At 38.0% G+C, this 20,632-nt stretch overlaps 1 protein-coding gene across 5 annotated transcripts in view; it reads left to right on the forward strand.

Moving 5' to 3' along the window:
- Positions 1 to 4,008: 4,008 nt before the first annotated feature.
- The window catches only part of atcayb (ATCAY kinesin light chain interacting caytaxin b), a 49,622-nt gene continuing 32,998 nt past the window's right edge, over positions 4,009 to 20,632 (forward strand). For 3 of the 5 annotated variants that reach the window (XR_015479184.1, XR_015479186.1, XM_087241760.1), the window contains exons 1-3: positions 4,009 to 4,592; positions 6,353 to 6,447; positions 19,147 to 19,190. Coding sequence is in view for 2 of the 5 variants with exons in the window: in XM_087241760.1 (XP_087097886.1) it covers positions 6,371 to 6,447; positions 19,147 to 19,190 (121 nt within the window). In the remaining 3 variants the exon portion in view is untranslated. Of the gene's footprint in view, positions 4,593 to 4,868; positions 4,968 to 6,352; positions 6,448 to 19,146; positions 19,191 to 20,632 lie in introns of all 5 variants that reach the window. The other 2 variants (XR_015479185.1, XM_087241761.1) reach the window with 1 other exon arrangement.

Genomic DNA, 20,632 nt, shown 5'->3' on the forward strand with positions numbered 1-20,632 from the left:
GCCTGGAATTTGCCAAAAGGCATCTGAAGGACTCTCAGACCACTAGAAACTAAATCCTCTGCTCTGATAAGACTCAAATTGAACTCTTTGGCGTGAATGCCAGGCGTTACGTTTGGAGAAAAGCAGGCAGCGCTCATCACCAGGCTAATACCATCCCTACAGTGAAGCATGGTGGAGGCAGCATCATGCTGTGGGGATGTTTTTCAGCAGCAGGAACTGGAAGACTAGTCAGGATAGAGGGAAAGATGAATGCAGCAATGTACAGAGACATCCTGAATGAAGACCTGCACAAGAGTGCTCTTGACCTCAGACTGCGGTGACGGTTCATCTTCCAGCAGGACAATGACCCAAAGCACACCGCCAAAATATCAATGGAGCGGCTTCACATCAACTTGGTGAATGTTCTTGAGTGGCCCAGCCAGAGACCAGACCTAAACCCTATTGAACATCTCTGGAGAGATCTGAAAATGGCTGTACACCATCACTTCCCATCCAACCTGATAGAGCTTGAGAGGTACTGCAAAGAGGAATGGGCAAAAATTCCCAAAGACAGGTGTGCCAAGCTTGTGGCATCATATTCAAACAGAATTGAGGCTGTAATTGCTTGCGGATGCCCTTCCAGCTGCAACTCATCACTGGTAAACACCCATACACACTCATTCACACACACACACACACATTCATACACTACGGCCAATTTAGTTCATCCAATTCCCCTATAGCGCATGTGTTTGGACTGTGGGGGAAACTGGAGCACCCAGAGGAAACCCACGCCAACACAGGGAGAACATGCAAACTCCACACAGAAATGCCAACTGACCTAGTTGAGATTTGAACCAGTGACCATCTTGCTGTGAGTCGGCCATTTTGTTTATTTATTTGTTTATTATTATTAATGTTTTATTCAAAAGATTTGTGTAACAATTTCCAGTCACTGGATTGGCACCTTTTAAAAGGCATTCACATGTGTGTATTTTAGGTATTAATATGCACGTTTTCAATGCTAATACATTATGTATAGTTTTGGTACCAATATTTACCTTACTATTTCATTATTGTGGGAATAAATTTGCATAAAAGTCAGTCCTCAAACCAAACAGGCTGTTTTATCAGACTCCGCCTTCTTAATTTACATGTATGCAGAACTATACATTTAATAGATGAAATAAATGTAACAGTACAATACAAATAACACATTCAGTGTTTTAAAATCCATTGCATTTACTTTCTTAATATTTTAGCGTCTACCTGAAATGTATGTAAAGCATCATGAGATGACTAATGTCCTGCCCTATAAACTGCAAATGTCATATTTCATGTATTAAAATGCACAAAGCCTGTGGGCCTCCAAAGCACTAAACAGATGACATCATCACACCACAGCCCAGCCAATCACAGAGCGCGGCAGGAAACGAGCATCATCCAATCACAGAGCTCTAATAGGAGTGGAAGGAGCTTGTGCTTGCAGAGGTAGAGCAGAGTGACAAGCAGCTGCCAGAGAGAATATTATATTATATTATATTATATTATATTATATTATATTATATTATATTATATTATATTATATTATATTATATTATATTATATTATTATACTTATTATATTGTTTGATATTATATTATTTTATTATACTTATTATATTGTTTTGGATTATATTATATTATTTTATTATACTTATTATATTGTTTTGGATTATATTATATTATATTATGTTATTATACTTATTATATTGTTTTGGATTATATTATATTATATTATATTATTATACTTAATATATTGTTTTGGATTATATTATATTATATTATTTTATTATACTTATTATATTGTTTTGGATTATATTATATTATATTACATTATATTATTATACTTATTATATTGTTTTATATTATATTATATTATATTATTATACTTATTATATTGTTTGATATTATATTATTTTATTATACTTATTATATTGTTTTGGATTATATTATATTATATTATTTTATTATACTTATTATATTGTTTTGGATTATATTATATTATATTATGTTATTATACTTATTATATTGTTTTGGATTATATTATATTAGATTATATTATTATACTTAATATATTGTTTTGGATTATATTATATTATATTATTTTATTATACTTATTATATTGTTTTGGATTATATTATATTATATTATATTATTATACTTATTATATTGTTTTGGATTATATTATATTATATTATTATACTTATTATATTGTTTTGTATTATATTATATTATATTATTATGCTTATTATATTGTTTTGTATTATATTATATCATATTATTATACTTATTATATTGTTTTATATTATATTATATTATTATACTTATTATATTGTTTTATATTATATTATATTATTATACTTATTATATTGTTTTATATTATATTATATTATATTATTATACTTATTATATTGTTTTGTATTATATTATATCATATTATTATACTTATTATATTGTTTTATATTATATTATATTATTATACTTATTATATTGTTTTATATTATATTATATTATTATACTTATTATATTGTTTTATATTATATTATATTATATTATTATACTTATTATATTGTTTTGTATTATATTATATTATATTATTATACTTATTATATTGTTTTATATTATATTATATTATTATACTTATTATATTGTTTTGTATTATATTATATTATATTATATTAAATTAATTATATGGTATTGTATTATATTATATTACATTATATTCTTATGTTATATTGTATTGTATTATGTTATACTATATTATATTATATTGTATTATATTATATTGTAGTATATTATATTGTATTGTATTATATTACATTATATTATATTGTATTGTATTATATTATATTCTAAAGTGTTAAATATACTGTTAACTTTTGTGCTTTTTTTCACTACTACTAAGTTTTTTTTTTTATCTGTTATGTTAATTGTAAACAGTACAAATGCTTTTGCATTCATTTTTAGCTTAACATTTTTCATGGCAATAAAGCAAGTTTACACATCTTCACTAGTTCAATAATGTTATATATATATATATATATATATATATATATATATATATATATATATATATATATATATATATATATATATATATATATATATAAATAATTATTATATTTATTTATTTATTTATTTTATAATTATTTTTTTTTTGGGTGATTCTAAAAGAATACCACAACTTTGTATTTAATTAAAGAGTGATGGAACCTTGGGTAATTACTCAATGTGAAGAGGACTTAAAGTTTTTTTCAGTTGAAAACAAATTCATAGATGTTCAAATACACAACAAGTATTTGTTCAACACTCACATGTTATAGTTTTTATAGTATGTATAATTTATAGTTTTTGCTTTTGTGAATTTATACATTTTATTATTTTAAAGTACTTCAATTTTAAAGTTTCACTGTATGTCTGATAATATTAATATAAATAATTAATATTAATATATTAAAAATAAATTTTAAGGTTAATATTATTAGCCCCTTTAAGCTGTTTTTTTCCGATAGTCTACAGAACAAACCATCATTATACAATAACTTGCCTAATTACCCTTACCTGCCTAGTTACCCTAATTAATCTAGTTGAGCCTTTAAATGTCACTTTAAGCTGTACAGAAGTGTCTTGAAAAACATCTAGTAAAATATTATTTACTGTCATCATGGCAAAGATAAAATAAATCAGTTATTAGAAATGAGTTATTAAAACTATTATGTTTAGAAATGTGCTGAAAAAATCTCTCTTTTAAACAGAAATTGGGGAGAAAAATAAACAGGGGGCTAATAATTTAGGGGGGCTATATATATATATATATATATATATACCCATTTCATGCCAATAATTTGAATTGAGAGAATTCAATTTATCCCAAAATGTAGATTTTTTTTAAAAGTACACTTCATTCAGATTTATTATTATCATTTGCATTTTTTTGTTTATATTTAATCAAATTTTTATTATTTTAAAGCTGTTTACTATATATATAGAGAGAAAGAGAGAGAGAGAGCGAGAGAGAGACTGTGTGAGTGAGAGAGAGAGAATGAGAGCGATAAAGCGGCTCACAGAGGAGACTCTAAGCCCGTCAGGGATACAGAGACTGGGATGCGGTTGCTAGGGAACAGCGAGAGACGTCCATCTTTTGCAGCTTGTTCCAGATCCAGAGCAGAAGCACAAGACCGCCTTTTATAGCGGAGGGAAATAAATGCTCGTCCAGAGAAAAACACAGAAAGAGACCACCGGGGAGGAGGCTGCAGGTGACATCACGTCATCCAGAGCGGGATTATATGCTGCACGCGGAGTCAGCCATGAATAATCACACATCACAGATCAGCCTGTATTTGCGGATGAGAAGGGCAATGCACAGATGCTGAGCAGCTTTTTGGGAGCGTCCTGAAAACATCCACCCGGCCTGTGTTTGAGGAGAAACACACACGCAGATGAACTGACGGTCTGACCTGAGCATCTCATATGAACACTATGGATTTAATCAGGAGCTGGGAAATAAATTCACAGGCCTGAAGGTGAAGACATTGAGGAATCAGCACCGCTGGAGAGAAACTCACTTGTGTTGTAAGTATTTTATAAGCAGATGATTTATTATGATGATTGTGTTCAGTTGCAGTGTGACGTATTTCAGAGAAAACACTGCAATAATGCATTTATTACTTAGGTTATTATTGTAGTTTTGTCTTGTTTCTAGTCTAAATATTGAAAGATTCTTAAATAAAGAAGCAGTTTCTAGAATAATAAGTTTACATTAAGTGGGTTATTAATTATCTCTTTGAAAACAAGGCATGATTTCATTTTTAACAAAAGCTCCAAGTCATAAATGCATTTATTTTGCAGTAATCAGGACCTTAAGCGGGGAAATGTTGATCTTGTGATGTGAAGATGACTGGATGTTGACAGGTGACACACAGCTGGTTAAAGTGGAAGGTTAAACAGGTGATGTCAGACAGTTATTTCAGATTGGCGTTCATTATTACACTTTGATAAAAGATTAGCAGTTGAGTGGTTGTGTCCACAGATAAAATATGTTAGTTAAAAAAAGAGTTTTACATTAAATATTTTGAATATTTAGATTTTTATACAGTATATTTATTTTTTATTGGTCAATTATCTTTATTTCCAATTGATCTTTAATGCAAAATTCTAATCATCCAAACACATGGCTGCAGCTCAATGCATTTAGGCATGTAGACATGTTCAAGATGACCTGCTGCTGTTCAGACCGAGCATCAGAATGGGGAAGAAAGGGGATTTAAGTGACTTTGAAGGTGGCATGCTTGTTGGTGCCAGACGGGCAGGTCTGAGTATTTCAGAAACTGCTGGTCTACTGGGACTTTCATGCACAACCATCTCTAGGGTTTACAGAGAATGGTCTGAACAAGAGAAAATGTCCAGTGAGCGGCAGTTCTGTGGGCGCAAATGCCTTGTTGATGCCAGAGGAGAATGGCCAGACTGGTTCCAGCTGATAGAAAGGCAAGAGTAACTCAAATAAGCACTCAGTACAACTGAGGGCTGCAGAAGAGCATCTCTGAACACACAACACGTCCAACCTTGAGGCGGATGAGCTACAGCAGCAGAAGACCACACCGGGTGCCGCTCCTGTCAGTTAAGAACAGGAAACTGAGGCTACAATTCACACAGGCTCACCAAAACTGCACAATAGAAGATTGGAGAAACGTTGCCTGCTCTGATGAGTCTCCATTTCTGCTGACACATTCAGCTGGTCGGGTCAGAATTTGGCATCAACAACATAAAAGCATGAATCCATCCTGCCTTGTATCAACGATTCAGGCTGATAGTGGTGGTGTAATGGTGTGGGGGATATTTTCTTGGGCCATTAGTACCAAGTGAGCATTGTGTCAATACCACAGGCTACTTGAGTATTGTTGCTGACTATGTCCATCCCTTTATGACCACAGTGTACTCATCTTCTGATGGCTACTTCCAGAAGGATAATGTACCATGTCATAAAGCGTGAATCATCTCAGACTGGTTTCCTGAACATGACAATGAGTTCACTGTACTCAAATGGCCTCCACAGTCACCAGCTCTCAATCCAATAGAGCACCTTTGGGATGTGGTGGAACGTGAGATTTACATCATGGATGTGCGGCAGACAAATCTGCAGCAACTGCGTGATGCTATCAAGTCAATATGGAGCAAAATCTCTGAGGAATATTTCCAGTAGCTTGTTGAATCCATGTCACGAAGGATTAAGGCAGTTCTGAAGGAAAAAGGGGTCCAACCTGGTACAAGTAATGTGAGTCTAATAAAGTGGCTGGTAAGTGTATGTAAATGTGTTGATCTTTTGCTGTTTACAGTGTGATCCAAAGCAAAGGATGGGAACCACTGAAGCCACTTTACGCATGGAGAACATGGAGGTCAAAGACGAGTGGCAGGATGATGATTTCCCACGGTGAGAATTGATCATGAATAGCTCATTACAATAATATTTATATTATTTCTGTGTTTGTGAACTAAAGGGAACGTTCACCTGAGAATTAAAGGGCCATGAAACCCCCTCGTTTCAGCAGGGTGTTTTTACACCTCTACTTTGGAAAAAGTCAGAAAAGTGAGCGTGTCCAGCTCTGTTTAGGGGGGAGTGTCGGAGGAAGAAAAGAGGCACGGTGTGGGAGTGTCTATTTGGGCACGCTGAATTTCAGAGTCAAAACACACACACACACACACACACACACACACACACACACACACACACACAGGGGAGAAAGTGACTGTGTTTACATGGACATCTGTAGTCAAATTATTTGCCAAATTATTAAATGGTGGACTTTAACTGCAGTTTGGGTCTTTCATTCAGGGAAATTCATTCATGTCCCTCGCGACAAACAAAATATTTGATTGGAGGAACTGCTGTAAGCGTGTATTTTTCATGCAATGTTTGATACCACACGGCGAATGAGAGAAAAAAAACTCAGCATTTCCCACAAACTTAGATGCACACGGCAGGTAGCGTCAGAAAGTTAAAATCCTGATTTGAAAATCCTACACGAGGTTAAAGTTTGGTTGTGGTGCTAACATGTTTACACTCTGTGCAATAGTTTGTTCGATACGAACAGACTGAATAAGCAAAGAGCACTGTTCGCTCACTTACCAAATCTGTAGAGACAGGACAATCACCAGCAACTAGAGCCGCGTCTTTATTAAGAGGAGACTACAAGCAAATCCAGATCTCAGCGTTTGCAGATGAGAACAGCTCTCAGGTAAACAATAATCCTCCTTAGACACGTAAGTTATTGTTGTCGAGCGTCGCGTACACTGTTAATCCACACGTGACTCCAGCTGAGCTCTCACAAAGAGAAAATGAAAACGAAACTTAACTGCATCAAACTATAAAAGCAACACTTCACGCTTGTTTTGTCAACACAACATGGCGTCTCTGCCGTCTAAACACTGTGACAGTAATGAATATTAATGAAGTTGCACAATAGAGCGCGCTGATTGGTTTGAACCAAGCTTTACTCATGCATTAATGCATCACACTGTAAGACGTAATAAGACTCACTCTGGCACAGGCGTCCAGTCTGCACGCTGGAATACACGCTATTATGTCATGACCGTGACGCAGCTTCAAAAATTCGTTTCAAACCGGAAGTACGAATTTGCTTGAAATAACGCAAAAACAACCAATTTACACTTTTTAGTGAAATATAGGTGTCCTAATAGTGTTTTTAGCAGTGTGGGACACATATACGACTGTCAACAGCTCAAAACATGTGTTTTGGTGTTTCGTGACCCTTTAATTAAAAATGACTGGTAGTTTACTCAGTCTATCAAAGATGTTAAATTTTTTTCGTTTGTAGATCGTGAAAGGGCACCAATCATGCAAAATCGACTTCTTTAAAGTTCTTTTTGCACAGAACTGTGTGCAGGAATAGTGTGTCCACAGTCATATTGGAGTAATATAAACACAATCATAAGTCTCTTTTTTTAAATTTCCTGACATTAAAATAGGATCCAGATCCCAGTGATTTTGAGAAGACGTAGCAGTGCAGATTTCTCCACTCACTGGTATTAATTAACAGGTGCGTATTAACATGTCTCAGTATTAACGCACATAATCAAGTCCACAAGACAGGATTGTCAAAGAGAACTGAGATTAAAAGATCTCTTCAACTTTCTGTGATCAAACTGCTTTTCAAGAAGCAGTAAGTGCTACACTTTGTGTTTTTAATGCAGTTTGAACTCTACTTTTAAAGCAGTTACAGGAAGCTTCAATCACACAACAGGAGTGCCGCTTTGTGGACGTAAAATCAGTTTATTTATAAAGTATGTATGATCTCTATATAGTAGTATATTTACATGTTTGGTGTCATATTTTTCTTGAAGAGGTTAACAAAAACAGCACAGTGTGCTAACTTTGTAACGACATTTGTGTGCAGCTCATTTATGTCTGTGTGTCTCTGTTTCAGTGTGTCTGATGCGCTGTCTGTCTTTTTGTTTTCTTCATCCTGACCCTGATTGTCCTCCTCCCAGGGGGCAGGGAGAAACTACTTTGTGTGGGTGGGGAGAATCATCTCATTTGCATTTAAAAGCACAGGCTAGAGGTCTGCACAGGACTGAATTTTTTTACTCGTGCTCCCGCCCACTCCCGCAAGGTTTTATTTCGCACATGACCACTCTTGCTGTATATTCAACTGCTGCCTGCTTAGAATAATTTTCTACCCAACCCAACCGTCTGGTTTCCAAAATTTCATGTTTAAATTAAGCACAACCAAAATAGAGGGATAACAGATAAAACTGTAGATTGTAGGATAAATGTCAGTTTTGCCTTAAAGCGTCATAAAACCCCCTCTTTCAGTTCATATCTACCCCAGAATTTTTTCCAAATTTGCTCCGAGGTGGGCGTGGCCGGCAGAACAGATAGAGAAAGAAGGGCTTTTGTCAGTTGGCTCACCAGCTCAAGATAAAAAATAATATTATACAAAAGTTAAAATGCAAAGAAATAAACAGTAATTTAATGCTTTGGCATCTACGACAGGTTATTCATCATTTCATATAATATATAGCCACTAGGTATTTATCATTATAACGATAGTCTTGTTTGTATAACCACCATAAGTGCGGTTTATTCATAAACTAATTTCGAGAGGATCACGTGCTTATTATCAACACGGCTGGCTCCTTATTAGCTCCGTAATCAGCCCTATTTGATGATTACGGAAGCACTATAAATAACCCGAGTTTCTTACTCCAGTTATCTTCGTCTTGAAGCTCCCCCCTTTCCACGCCTTCATCCTCCCCCTTTTTCTGATCGGGCGACACGGTGGCCCAGTGACTAGCACCGTTGCCCCACAGCAAGAACACCGCCGGCCCAACCTTTCGGGCCGGTTGGTGTTTCTGTGCGGAGTCCTCCCCGTGTTCGCGTGGGTTTCCCCTGGGTTCCCCGGTTTCCTCCCACCGTCCAAAAACATAAATCATAGCCAATCGACTAAAACAAATATCATATACAACCTTAGTTTACACTTCTCACGGTGACAAGCAGGGGAGTTCTCGAGACCTACCTGACCTCGAACTCCCCTCTCGCCCTTCTAACGGGAGGGAGCCTCAGGCTCGAGGATATTACGAGCTCAGGGCTCTCTCCCGGGACAGCATGCCGAATACGCTTTATTGCTTATCAGCTTTTCTAATAGTGAACTGTTTTCTAATGCAAGATGAACATCTATTAAGGACAGCACATCTTCACTTTGCTCTGCCAAGGTAAAGCCCGCTCTGAGGACTGTTATGCAGATCATGCACACACAGACTCTGTGGATATAATGCATGTGCAGAAAGCACTGGTCATACCTTCAGCATGTGTAACAGTTATGAGCACTGGCTGTACCGGTGCTCGATAAAAATAAGGGAAATCAAAGATATGCTATTTCGAAATATCATCGGGACTCGGGAACATTACATAGTTAGACTACCCGCTCCCATTCCGACCACTACCGCATTTTATTCGGAATTTATTCACAGGACCTGACCATATTTCTTGTACTGCAGAAATGCAGACATCTAGCACAGACCCAAAAAACCCCAAAATTCTCTCTGACCACAAATATTGACATTTTCATCAGAGAGTAATAAATTTACATATTACATTTAGTCATTTAGCAGACGCTTTTATCCAAAGCGACTTACAAATGAGGACAAGGAAGAAATTTACACAACTATAAGAGCAACAATGAATAAGTGCTATAGGCAAGTTTCAGGTCTGTACAGTCTAAGAAGGAAAGCAAGTTTCTGAACGGCACATAGATCTGCAGAAGCGAGAGCAGATAAGAAGGAGCAAAGCCAGAAGTCGCTTTGTAGGCAAACATCACAGCTTTGAATTTGATGCAAGCAGCAACTGGCAGCCAGTGCAAACGAATGAGCAGCGGAGTGACGTGTGCTCTTTTAGGTTCATTAAAGACCACTCGTGCTGCTGCATTCTGGAGCAGCTGAAGAGGCTTGATGGAGTTAGCTGGAAGCCCAGCTAGTAGAGAGTTGCAGAAATCCAGTCTGGAGAGAACAAGAGCTTGAACAAGGAGTTGAGCTGCATGTTCAGATAGGAAGAGTCGGACCTTGACATTTTCATCAGAGAGTAATAAATGATCTGATGATCTCAACCCAGGCTCATTCTGGAAACGTAGCCCTGCGGATGTTTCTGGAGACCACGAAATACGTGCCGGGAGGTACGTATTTGTGCAGTTTTTGTTTTTGCGAATCCGCGAGAGGCTGCTGTGCGTGCTTTTTCGCGTCTTGAACGCCTCGCGTAAAAAGCCGCCGGAGGCCGCTGTTGAGCGATCGTCTGTCCAACTGAACGATTGAATCGGCCTACCCGGCCACCCTCCTCCTCCTTCATCCCTAAACCCAAGCGACGATTTACAAAAGCCGTACAGAAAAAGAAACTTTCTTTTTCACCGCATTTCACCGCATTCTCGCCCCGTTACAAACTCGTTCGCTTTATTTTTTGGATTCTGTTTTTTGTTTTACCTGATTTCTGGAATTGCTCCTCCCCGGACTCGAACCTGGTCGTCGAACGCGGCCAGCTCCTCCTCTTTCGGGCCTCTGCTCCGCTGGCGTAACACGACAAGCTAATCGGACAAACTGGACAAACCAGCCGGCGAGTGCGAAGAGGAGCGGCGTCACACCGCCCTGCAGTGTTCACATGAAAAAACGAAATGCAGCCATACGTACTTCCGGCCACATAAATCACGGTCTCCAGAAATGTCCGCGGGGCTACTTTTTCAGAATGAGCTTGGGTTGGATGATCTGATAAGTATTTTTAACTGAAAATTCACAGACACATACTTATTTTACATCTGGTTAAAATTGGAGCCCCTTAAAGAAGATTTTTAGCTGAACCTGTGAAACTTTATTGATTTGTATAATTGGACACCCGCTTTTGAGATTTACAAAATAAGCACAGTCCAAACCAGTCCCCGTGGCTTTTGATGAATGTCATGGAGTTGATTCCAAAAAAATTGAATCATTGAGTTTAGTATCAAGAATCGATTCCAAAATTCAGAATCGATTCCATAATGAGAATCAACTCCTGTATGATCCATAGCCCCTTTCACACAGTGATACCGGTAAATATCTGGAAAATTTCCGGAACGACTTTACGGGTATATTCAAAAAAACGCTGTTCACACAGGCGAGGACGTTACGGAAATTTTCCGGAAAAGAGCATTCACACATCCATTCCAAAATACCGGTAAATTCTGACATCATTCACCACAAATGAGCTTTAAACGGCTGCGCTTGTATTTGTGAACATTTGACTACATTACAAACTCTGTGGATGATCAATATTGTGAACAACTTTCGCAGGATCCCTTTCTCATGTCGAGATGTTCATAACATGTGCGTGTGCAGGCGCTCACAGGCTGTTTCATGGGCACACGCAAAGCTTGAAGGTAAACAAACAGCGGCTTATCATAAGCATCTTATCGATGATTATTTACGCAGTTGGCATTAAGATGAACATATAAACATGATCTGACTAACTTCTAGCAGCTAAATGTGTCTGGAAAAATATTCAAAGGCTTTTATTCTCACAAACCGCGCGGACGTAAATGCGTCTGACTGTTGTGATTGGCTAAAGCAGACGTCTCACATCAGCACGTTCTAGACGTGCACGCGCTTATTACGGGAATCTTCCTTCTGCATTCACACAACGCAGCATTCCGGCAAATTGCCGGTAATGTTACAACTTCTCTTTCCGGAAAATAGCCAGAACGAATTTACCAGCATTTTCAAAAAGGACCTGTTCACACATACAACCTTTCCGGAAAATTGCCGGCAATTTTCCGGAAAGGTCTGTATGTGTGAAAGGGGCTATTGAATTGACCTAAAACACAGTGAAGTCAAAATTCTAGCATTTTTGCAGTTTTTGACATAAATAAGAACTCTGGGTCTAGAATTAGATCGCATTTGAGCTTATTTAAATCTCTTTTAGAGTGTTTTATACTTAAATCAGACATGTGACTGGTGGCGCACACCAGTCGTACAGCTATGAATCTATTACTGATGCTATTTATAATGATTTTTTGTTTCAAAGCTTGTTGCTAATAAGCTGACAATGCGAGACCTGACATGTCTTTATAAGCACAATATGTGTGTCCCATGGGGCTTGTTAAGCCTGAGTTGTTTCCAGTCTTTGATTTCTGATCAATAAAGTGAGCTCAGTGTTACAGATGGAGGAGAGCTGAAGATACTGTACATCAGCCCCGCCCACTGACATCATCAGAACATAACCATATATGGGCAAAGAAGAGCTCATCACTGTTGCCATGATAATAAGGGCAGAGAGACACACAGTGGTGAATAATTGATGGTGTTCACTCAGTGCTCAGCTATAGAAACTTTCACTAAACCTCAGAAACATTTATTTATTAACATTATATAACATTATGTTTTACATTATACATATTGACCTCGCAATTCATATTTATCTGTCCGGCTATATGTCAGGATTTTTCAGTTATTTCAGTCCTTCAGGTTAGGCTTTCCAAAGATAACCCCCAAGTCTGGTTAACATTTAAAGGGACAGTTCGCCCAAAAATGATTATTTATGCACTATTTACTTTGACTCAAGTGGTTCCAAAGCTTAATGAGTTTCTTTATACTTATTGAACACTAAAGAAGATATTTTGAAGAATGTTAGCAACCTGTCTTCATTGACTTTCACAGTATTTGTTTATCCTACAGTGGAAGTGGAAGGTTTTTAGCTTTCTTCAAAATATATTTTTTAGATCAGGGGTGGCCAATCCTGTTCCTGGACTCCTGGAGATCTATCTTCCTGCAGATTTCAGTTGCAACCCTTATCAAACACACCTGTCTGTAATTATCAAGTGGATTTCAGGTCCTAATTAATTGGTTCAGGTGGGTGTGATCAGGGTAGGAGCTAAACCAGGGATGGGCAAACTTGATCCTCGAGGGCCGGTGTCCCTGCAGAGTTTTGTTCCAACACTAGTCAAACACACCTGAACAAACTAATCAGTGTCTTCAAGATCACTTGAACTCTATAGGGAGGTCTCTTTGAATAGGGTTGGAGCTAAACTATGCAGGACACTGGCCCTCCAGGATCAAGTTTGCCCACACCTGAGCTAAACTGTACAGGAAGGTAGATCTCCAGGAACAGGATTGTGCACCCCTGGTTTAGATCAACAGAAGAAAGTCAGTCAAACATGTTTAAAACAAGTGAAGGATGAGTACTTGATAGCAGACTTTATTTTTTGGTGAACTATCCCTTTAAATTTCATTTGTACTGCTGTAGCTCAAGCATGTTAGGGTCAGGGCTTTGACAGCATGAGCTGATATACTCTAAACCTTTAATTCAATGCAATCCGCAGGGCAGGCCAATTTGCATAATAGTTAGCTCGTGTTTATTCAGCATGACAGTGTAGCGAATTAGCTCAAAGTGAAAGTCCATCGATCGTTTGATTTTCAGGGCACACTAAACTTGAGCAGACTCTCGACAGACAGAAAAGAAAGTTATCGGAGATCAGGGGCGGACTGGCCATAGGTAGCACCAGGACATTTCCCAGTGGCCTGACGGTCAATCTGGCCTGCCACCGCGAGTCTGGCCTGCCACGTCCCCATTATCCCCCCCACTCCCCGCTCTTCACTTTCTAGATTGCATCACATTTGGCCTGGCAGTAGGACTTTAGCCTGCCGCACACAACAACCCCAGCGTCCGTCTAGATTGCATCGGATGTGGCCTGACTAACTGTAACATTGGCCCGGTGGAAAATGCTTTCCCAGTCCACCCCTGTCGGAGATAAAGTATTAGTTGTGCAGTTAACCTATTTTATCAGGGTCCATGTCTGCTCCCTGGAGTTCTCTGCATGTTCCCCTGGGGTTCTTCTGGATTCTCTCGACTCACTAGTCTGGGCAGCTTTATAAGGATGGTTTTGCACCCACCCTCTGGAGCTGACCAACGAGACTCCCTCGAGGCACGTTTGACAGTCTTTTTTCATAGATATATACACTAGATATCGCATAGGGACCCTGAGCATGCGTCAGTAGCGCCGCCACATTGGCACAGTGCTCCCAGGACAAGTGTCATTCAACCGCACTAGTCAAGACAGTGTTATTACGTGAAGATGCGGGACTTTAGCGCTGTCTACGGGTGTAGTAACGACCAAACAAAGAAATCAAAGCACAAAGGCAGAACATTTCATAGGTAAGATTAGGTTTTTTTGCATTTTTGTGTGTTCTGAACTTTTGTGCTAATCAGGTAACGTTATTGATGATAATCAGTCTCTTACTGCATTCACCATACGGCAAAGCAGCTCCAACTCGCACTAAACACTCGGCTTATGCTAGTTTTGTTGAATAAAATCAGCAAACAATGCAAAAGAAATATGACAACGAGATGCTGCGCTGCCAGAAACTTGTATTATTGTCGGTTAGTGAAAGAGTCGTTCATAACAGAGATTTGTTCACAAACGTCGCTCCCTCCGTCAGTACGAGAAGTGAAAGCAGGAGGGGGTGAGTATTTCAGGACATGATTAGATCAGATTTAACAGGGAGGGTTGAATAGTACATTTCCATACACACAAACACAAACTTTTTGTCAGGAACGCCCGTGCGATCACTGATCCATCAATGTAGAAAAGTGATGTAAAATTATCATTTTCGTAATTAGAAAAAAAAAATTTGCATACTAACATCAAGGAAAACTCCTGATCATAGATATATGTGTATATGTGTATATCTCTAACTTTGTATGGCCACAGTCCTCCACTGTACCTTGGTCCTGCATTCATTTGGAGCGCTACCTTGTTCCAAAATGGCGGCTCTATTGACGCATTCCTTCCAATAGACAACAACAGGGTAGGCGACATCTAATTATATATCTATGGTCTTTTTTTAATGAGGGAGAGATGGTTACTAGTGGGCGGGGCTTTCCCCCTCTGATGACACGTACAAAGGGAAAACGTCAAAGTGTTTCTGCAGTGTTTCTCTTCTTATCAAGTTTAATTATAAAAAATAGAATTAATTATTTTTTACAACAAGAAGCTGCTTATATTCACAAACTGCTGACACACAACTGTGTTTAAACCCCTTATAAGAGGTCACAAACAACATTCATTGCAGATTTTATTTGACTCTTTTATGGAAAAAAGAGCAATTGTGATTTTTAAAGATAATACACACCCCCTTCACTCAGCATTTGGATTGCTACCATCAGGAGGCAGGTTTAGAATTCCTAAAGCACGAAGAAATGCTTATAAAAAGTCATTTATCCCAATGGCAGTTGTTGTTCTAAACCGGATCAATGTTTGTAGTGAATGAGGTGGTTACCAAGAATGATTTGCAGTGTTGTGCATGGGGCTAATTTGGTTTTTAAACTTTTAACTTATGTTGTTGTCTTGATAAGTGTTGTTATTGTGTGTCGTTGTTATATGTTTGTAATTGTTGTCCTAAATCAAGTGTTGAAGAAAAATGTCCTTTCTGTGTCAAGCAGAACGGACAATAAAGTTTAAACTAAAACTAAACAAAATTTTTGCATAATAGGTGCCCTTTAATTCCTATATGTATCTTTGAGTCTGTTTTCATATTACTAGTGTACATGTGCAAAGATTAGCACTTTTGTCACACCAAGACGTTTTTTGCTTGCGCTTTCTGTCGATGTTTAACGCCTCGTGACTAAATAACGGGCGTCAATGTGACCGTGCACACCAACGCGCTAAACGGCAGGCGCAAAAGCATCATTTAAAAAAAAAACGCCTCATGCTTGTTTTTTTTGTTTTGACGTGCCGTGTCGAAACTTTCTCCTCCAATCAGATTGGCACTTTTGCTCACGTGCATAGAGCTGCTGAAGTTACAGTAGACAGCAAAACTGTCAATGCGAGTGCATTGAAGAAGATGCCCAGAGGCGATATGAACGTGGAGCTACTTATTGTTCTGCTGAACTATAATCATTTCTTCATCGCTAGAGCTGGAGCTGCTGCTTGAACCATCCATGCTTGTTCGAGTCACCAGTAACTTTAACAACCAGCGTGTGAACGTCCTCTCCTCCTCTTCTTCTGTGTTATAAGCAGGTGTCAGGAGCTTAAAGTTGTGTAGCGCCATCTAAAGTCAATAAGTGATTTCGCATGCACTTCTGCTCGACGCCAGTGAAAATCGCTTGGGTTTGAATGCGGAAAAAACGTCTCGTAAAATGCTAACGATAAACACAACTGAAAAGCGTCCCGGTGTGTAGGAGGCTTTACTGTCACACATTTACATTTGCAGCGGGATAATCATTGTGGTTTGCAGCTATAACCCTCATTATTCCTCTTAGACCCTTATTAAGCAGTGTGTGCCCTCTCGCTGCACAGACTGATGGGTGATAATTACACACACTGTGGGTTTGTTCTGAAAGCCAATGCTGAGTTTAGTTTGTTCCTCAATATACACTTTCCACTCCGGAAACACACACACACGACGGGATGATTGTTGTCTTTATACCTCCCAAAGTGTGTGCTGTTGTTTATGTCTGACACAGATGTGCAAATACTATTGTTTACTGCAAGTCTGTGCTGAAACATGCTTTAAATAACCAGCTTGTGCAAATGTTAATGTTGTAAATCGTTATATATAATCGTAATAGTTGCTCTCCTACAGTAAGGTCTAATATGTTTAGTGCATTAATGTAAATGCATTAACTGCTAAAATCTAATGTTTTCGGTAACACTTTACAATAGGGTTCATTAGTTAATGCATTTACTAACATGAACCAATCATGAACAACACTTGTACAGCATTTATTAATCATAATTGAACATTTACTAATGCATTATTAACATTCAAGTCCATGCTTGTTAACCTTGAGTTAAGATGAACTAACAATGAACTACTGTATTTTCATGAACTAACGTTAACTAACATGAACAAATACAGTAGTAAATGTATTGTTCATTGTTTGTTCATGTTAGTAAATGCATTAATTAACATTAACTCATGACCCTTATTGTAAAGTGTGACCATGTTTTCTTTATATTGATTTTATTTATTCATTACTTTTTTATTTATTCATTATTTATTGATTTAATTTTAATCTTAAACAATTTAGTTTTTATCTTAATACAAATACACTGAAAAAAAATTATTCAGAGATGATTCCTTGGATTTACTCAATTTTTTTACGTTAAGTGGTTGTAAACAATTTATTTGTGTTGAATTTAAACAAACAAATTAAGTTGAACATTGTTAAACTTAATTTGTTTGTTTAAATTCAACACAAATAAATAGTTTGCAACAGTTCTGCATGCAACACTTTTTTCAGTGTAAAAGCTTAATATATAATGTAACACATAAGAATGACTATTAACAATTGAGATTAAACAATGACCTGCTATAAATAAATAGATAGATAAATAACTGAATAAATAAAAAATATGTTAATAAATTAAAAATAATGAGAAGAAAACAAATGAAAAAGTGCACATTATGGGTTTAGATACAGCTCATTATTATAAGGAAATCATTCATTTATTAATTTTCAACTGCTTTTTTGGGGCCGGGTCGCGTGGGCAGCAGTCTTAGGAGAAAACTCTAGACTTCCCTCTCCCCAGACACTTCCTCCAGCTCCTCCAGGGTGATCCCAAAATAGTCCCTCCAGCGTGTCCTGGGTCTTCCCCGAGGCCTCCTCGTGTAGGTAGGCATCCAGGAGGCATCCAAAACAGATGCCTAAGCCACCTCAGCTGACTTCTCTCGATGTGGAGGAGGAGCGGCTCTACTCTGAGCTCCTTATGGGTGACAAAGCTCCTGAGATCTTGCTCTTTTGGCCATGACCCAAAGTTTCAAAAATCCCTTATGAGTTTCATAACATTAAAGACCGTGACTTGCCCAGTATGGCACAGTCGGGGCCCCACTCTAGAGCCAGGCCTGGGGTTGGGGCTCGTATGTGAGTGCTTGGTAGCCGGGTTTTTTCCCACGGAACTCGGCCAGGCTTAGCCCGAAGGAGTGACGTTTGACTATACTCCTGCAGGGGGTGCTGTAAGGGGCTGGTGCATTGTGGAACAGGTGGTGGTTGAAGATCAGGACCACGACAACCCGATCGTCCGGCTTATTTATTTTTATTGTTATGCAATTTACATGTTTTTATCTTAATATACAACATTAAATATAACCCCATTTAACAGTCAAATATATAATTAATATATCATAACAATAGCAATCAGTGACATTAAGAATGGCAATAAACAATCGACATCAAATAATTATCTACTATAAAAGAATAAATAAAAAAAAGTGAATAAATAAAAATTAAGAAGAAGAATACTGATAAAATCCACTGGATTGGCTCTATCACTATAGCTGGTGTGTGGTGAAGCACAGGCGCTGTTGTCCTGTGGCTGCTGTCACATCATCCAAGTGAATGCTGCACACTGGTGGTGGTGTGGAGAGACTCCCCTCATGATCACTTTGAGTGTATGGCCATACACAATAAATGCGCTATTTAAATACACATTACATTACATTATAATAAACAGATTAACTCAACACTCAGTGATTGTGGCTCAGCAGAGTGGTGTGTTTGGGATTTTATGTCTGGCTCTGTCTATAAATGATGATGAATGTGTATATTTTAGTGTTATGGTCATCTGTCTATAATAATGTTTGTGTTTATTCACAGACCTCTTCCTGAAGATGGTGATTTAGACGGACTCACTGACAACTGTAAGTTCTCTAGTGCTTCTGATTTGTGTGTTATTAACAAGCTGAGACCAGTCAAGCCGAAAGTTAAATGACGATTGTTGTTGTTGAACATAAGTTTTTAGCATGATGACCGCACAAACCCTTTGACTAGCTATTTTGCGAGGTTGATTAGGCAATTTAGGTTCAGTTGTTTGCTCTGTAGCCAGTCAAAAAGTATATTTATTAAGGGCTAATAATATTGAGCTTTTAAATCAAATCAAATCACCTTCATTTTCACATCATCAGCAGCAGCTGTACTATGATGAGTGACAAGCGTAGGTGTTGTGTCCAGACAGTGCAAAATACAACAACATACAAGACAATAAAGAATTAGCAATGTTGACAGTAATACGTATACGTAATAGGAAAAACACACAATACACACATGCAGGCACAGATAGAGAAGTGCAGTCAAAAAAAAGGTGTACACAGTCTGACTGTTAGTGGAAAATTATTGTATTGCTTTAAGGATTGGTTTTTATTACTTTTATTCCAGTCAAACTCAAGACAATGAGACTTTAGACTAAAAATATAATAGTAAATATTATGAAAAATGTATTTGCTCTGTTATGCTACGTTCACACCAGATGCGGCACGCGTGTCAAGCGCGAGTGATTTACATGTTTAGTCAATGCAAACGCGCGAATAGACATCATGCGGCGCGAATGGCGCGGCGCGAATGACGCAAATTTCGCGAATGGCGCGGGGCGAATTAAGCGTTTTGCGCGTTTGACGCGCTTAACGAGCGTTTCACGCGAATCTCTTGATTTCGAAAATCTGAACTTCAGCGTACATTCGCGCCGCGTTAACCAATCAGAAACTTGCTCTTGTGGGGGTGTGATTGTGACGTAGAACCTGTTGTCGGTGTTCCGAGGGAAATCCTCCAGCCTTCACCGACAGTTCATCAAACTCGGCTTGGCTCAGTCAGAAGCACCGCTGAAAGCCTCAGTCATCCAGGTTCAGTTTCTGGAGGAGTTTATGAGCTCACAGAGCTGCTGCACCTCTGAAAGAATGTAGTGGACTCAGACACGACCCTAAACGAATCGACGCTGTTTTTCAGTCTTTATAAAGCACATAAACACTGTTATTTTCTTCATAAAATCCATGTTAGCCATTTAGCTATGAAGCTAGAGTCTTCGGGCAGACAGAAGCCCTGCCCATCACGCGAATTCGCGTCTGTTCTGAAGTGAATTTGACACGCTAATGAAGTGGGGTTTGACGCGTGAATGAAGCGAGTAAACTCAAATGTTCACGCGGCTATTTACGCGCGAATAGCGCGATTTATCCGCGCGTTCTGCGTCTGGTGTGAACACAGCATTAGACATCATGTGGGAAATATTTGAACTAAGAAAATTATCTAATTATCTAATAATTTTGTCTGTAAATAACATTAAAATAGCACTGCTGTGTTCTGCTTCAGGAGT

This window comes from Danio rerio, chromosome 2, assembly GCF_052040795.2.
Source record: "Danio rerio strain M-AB ecotype USA chromosome 2, GRCz13ab, whole genome shotgun sequence".
In the NCBI taxonomy this organism is placed as follows: Eukaryota; Metazoa; Chordata; class Actinopteri; order Cypriniformes; family Danionidae; genus Danio; species Danio rerio.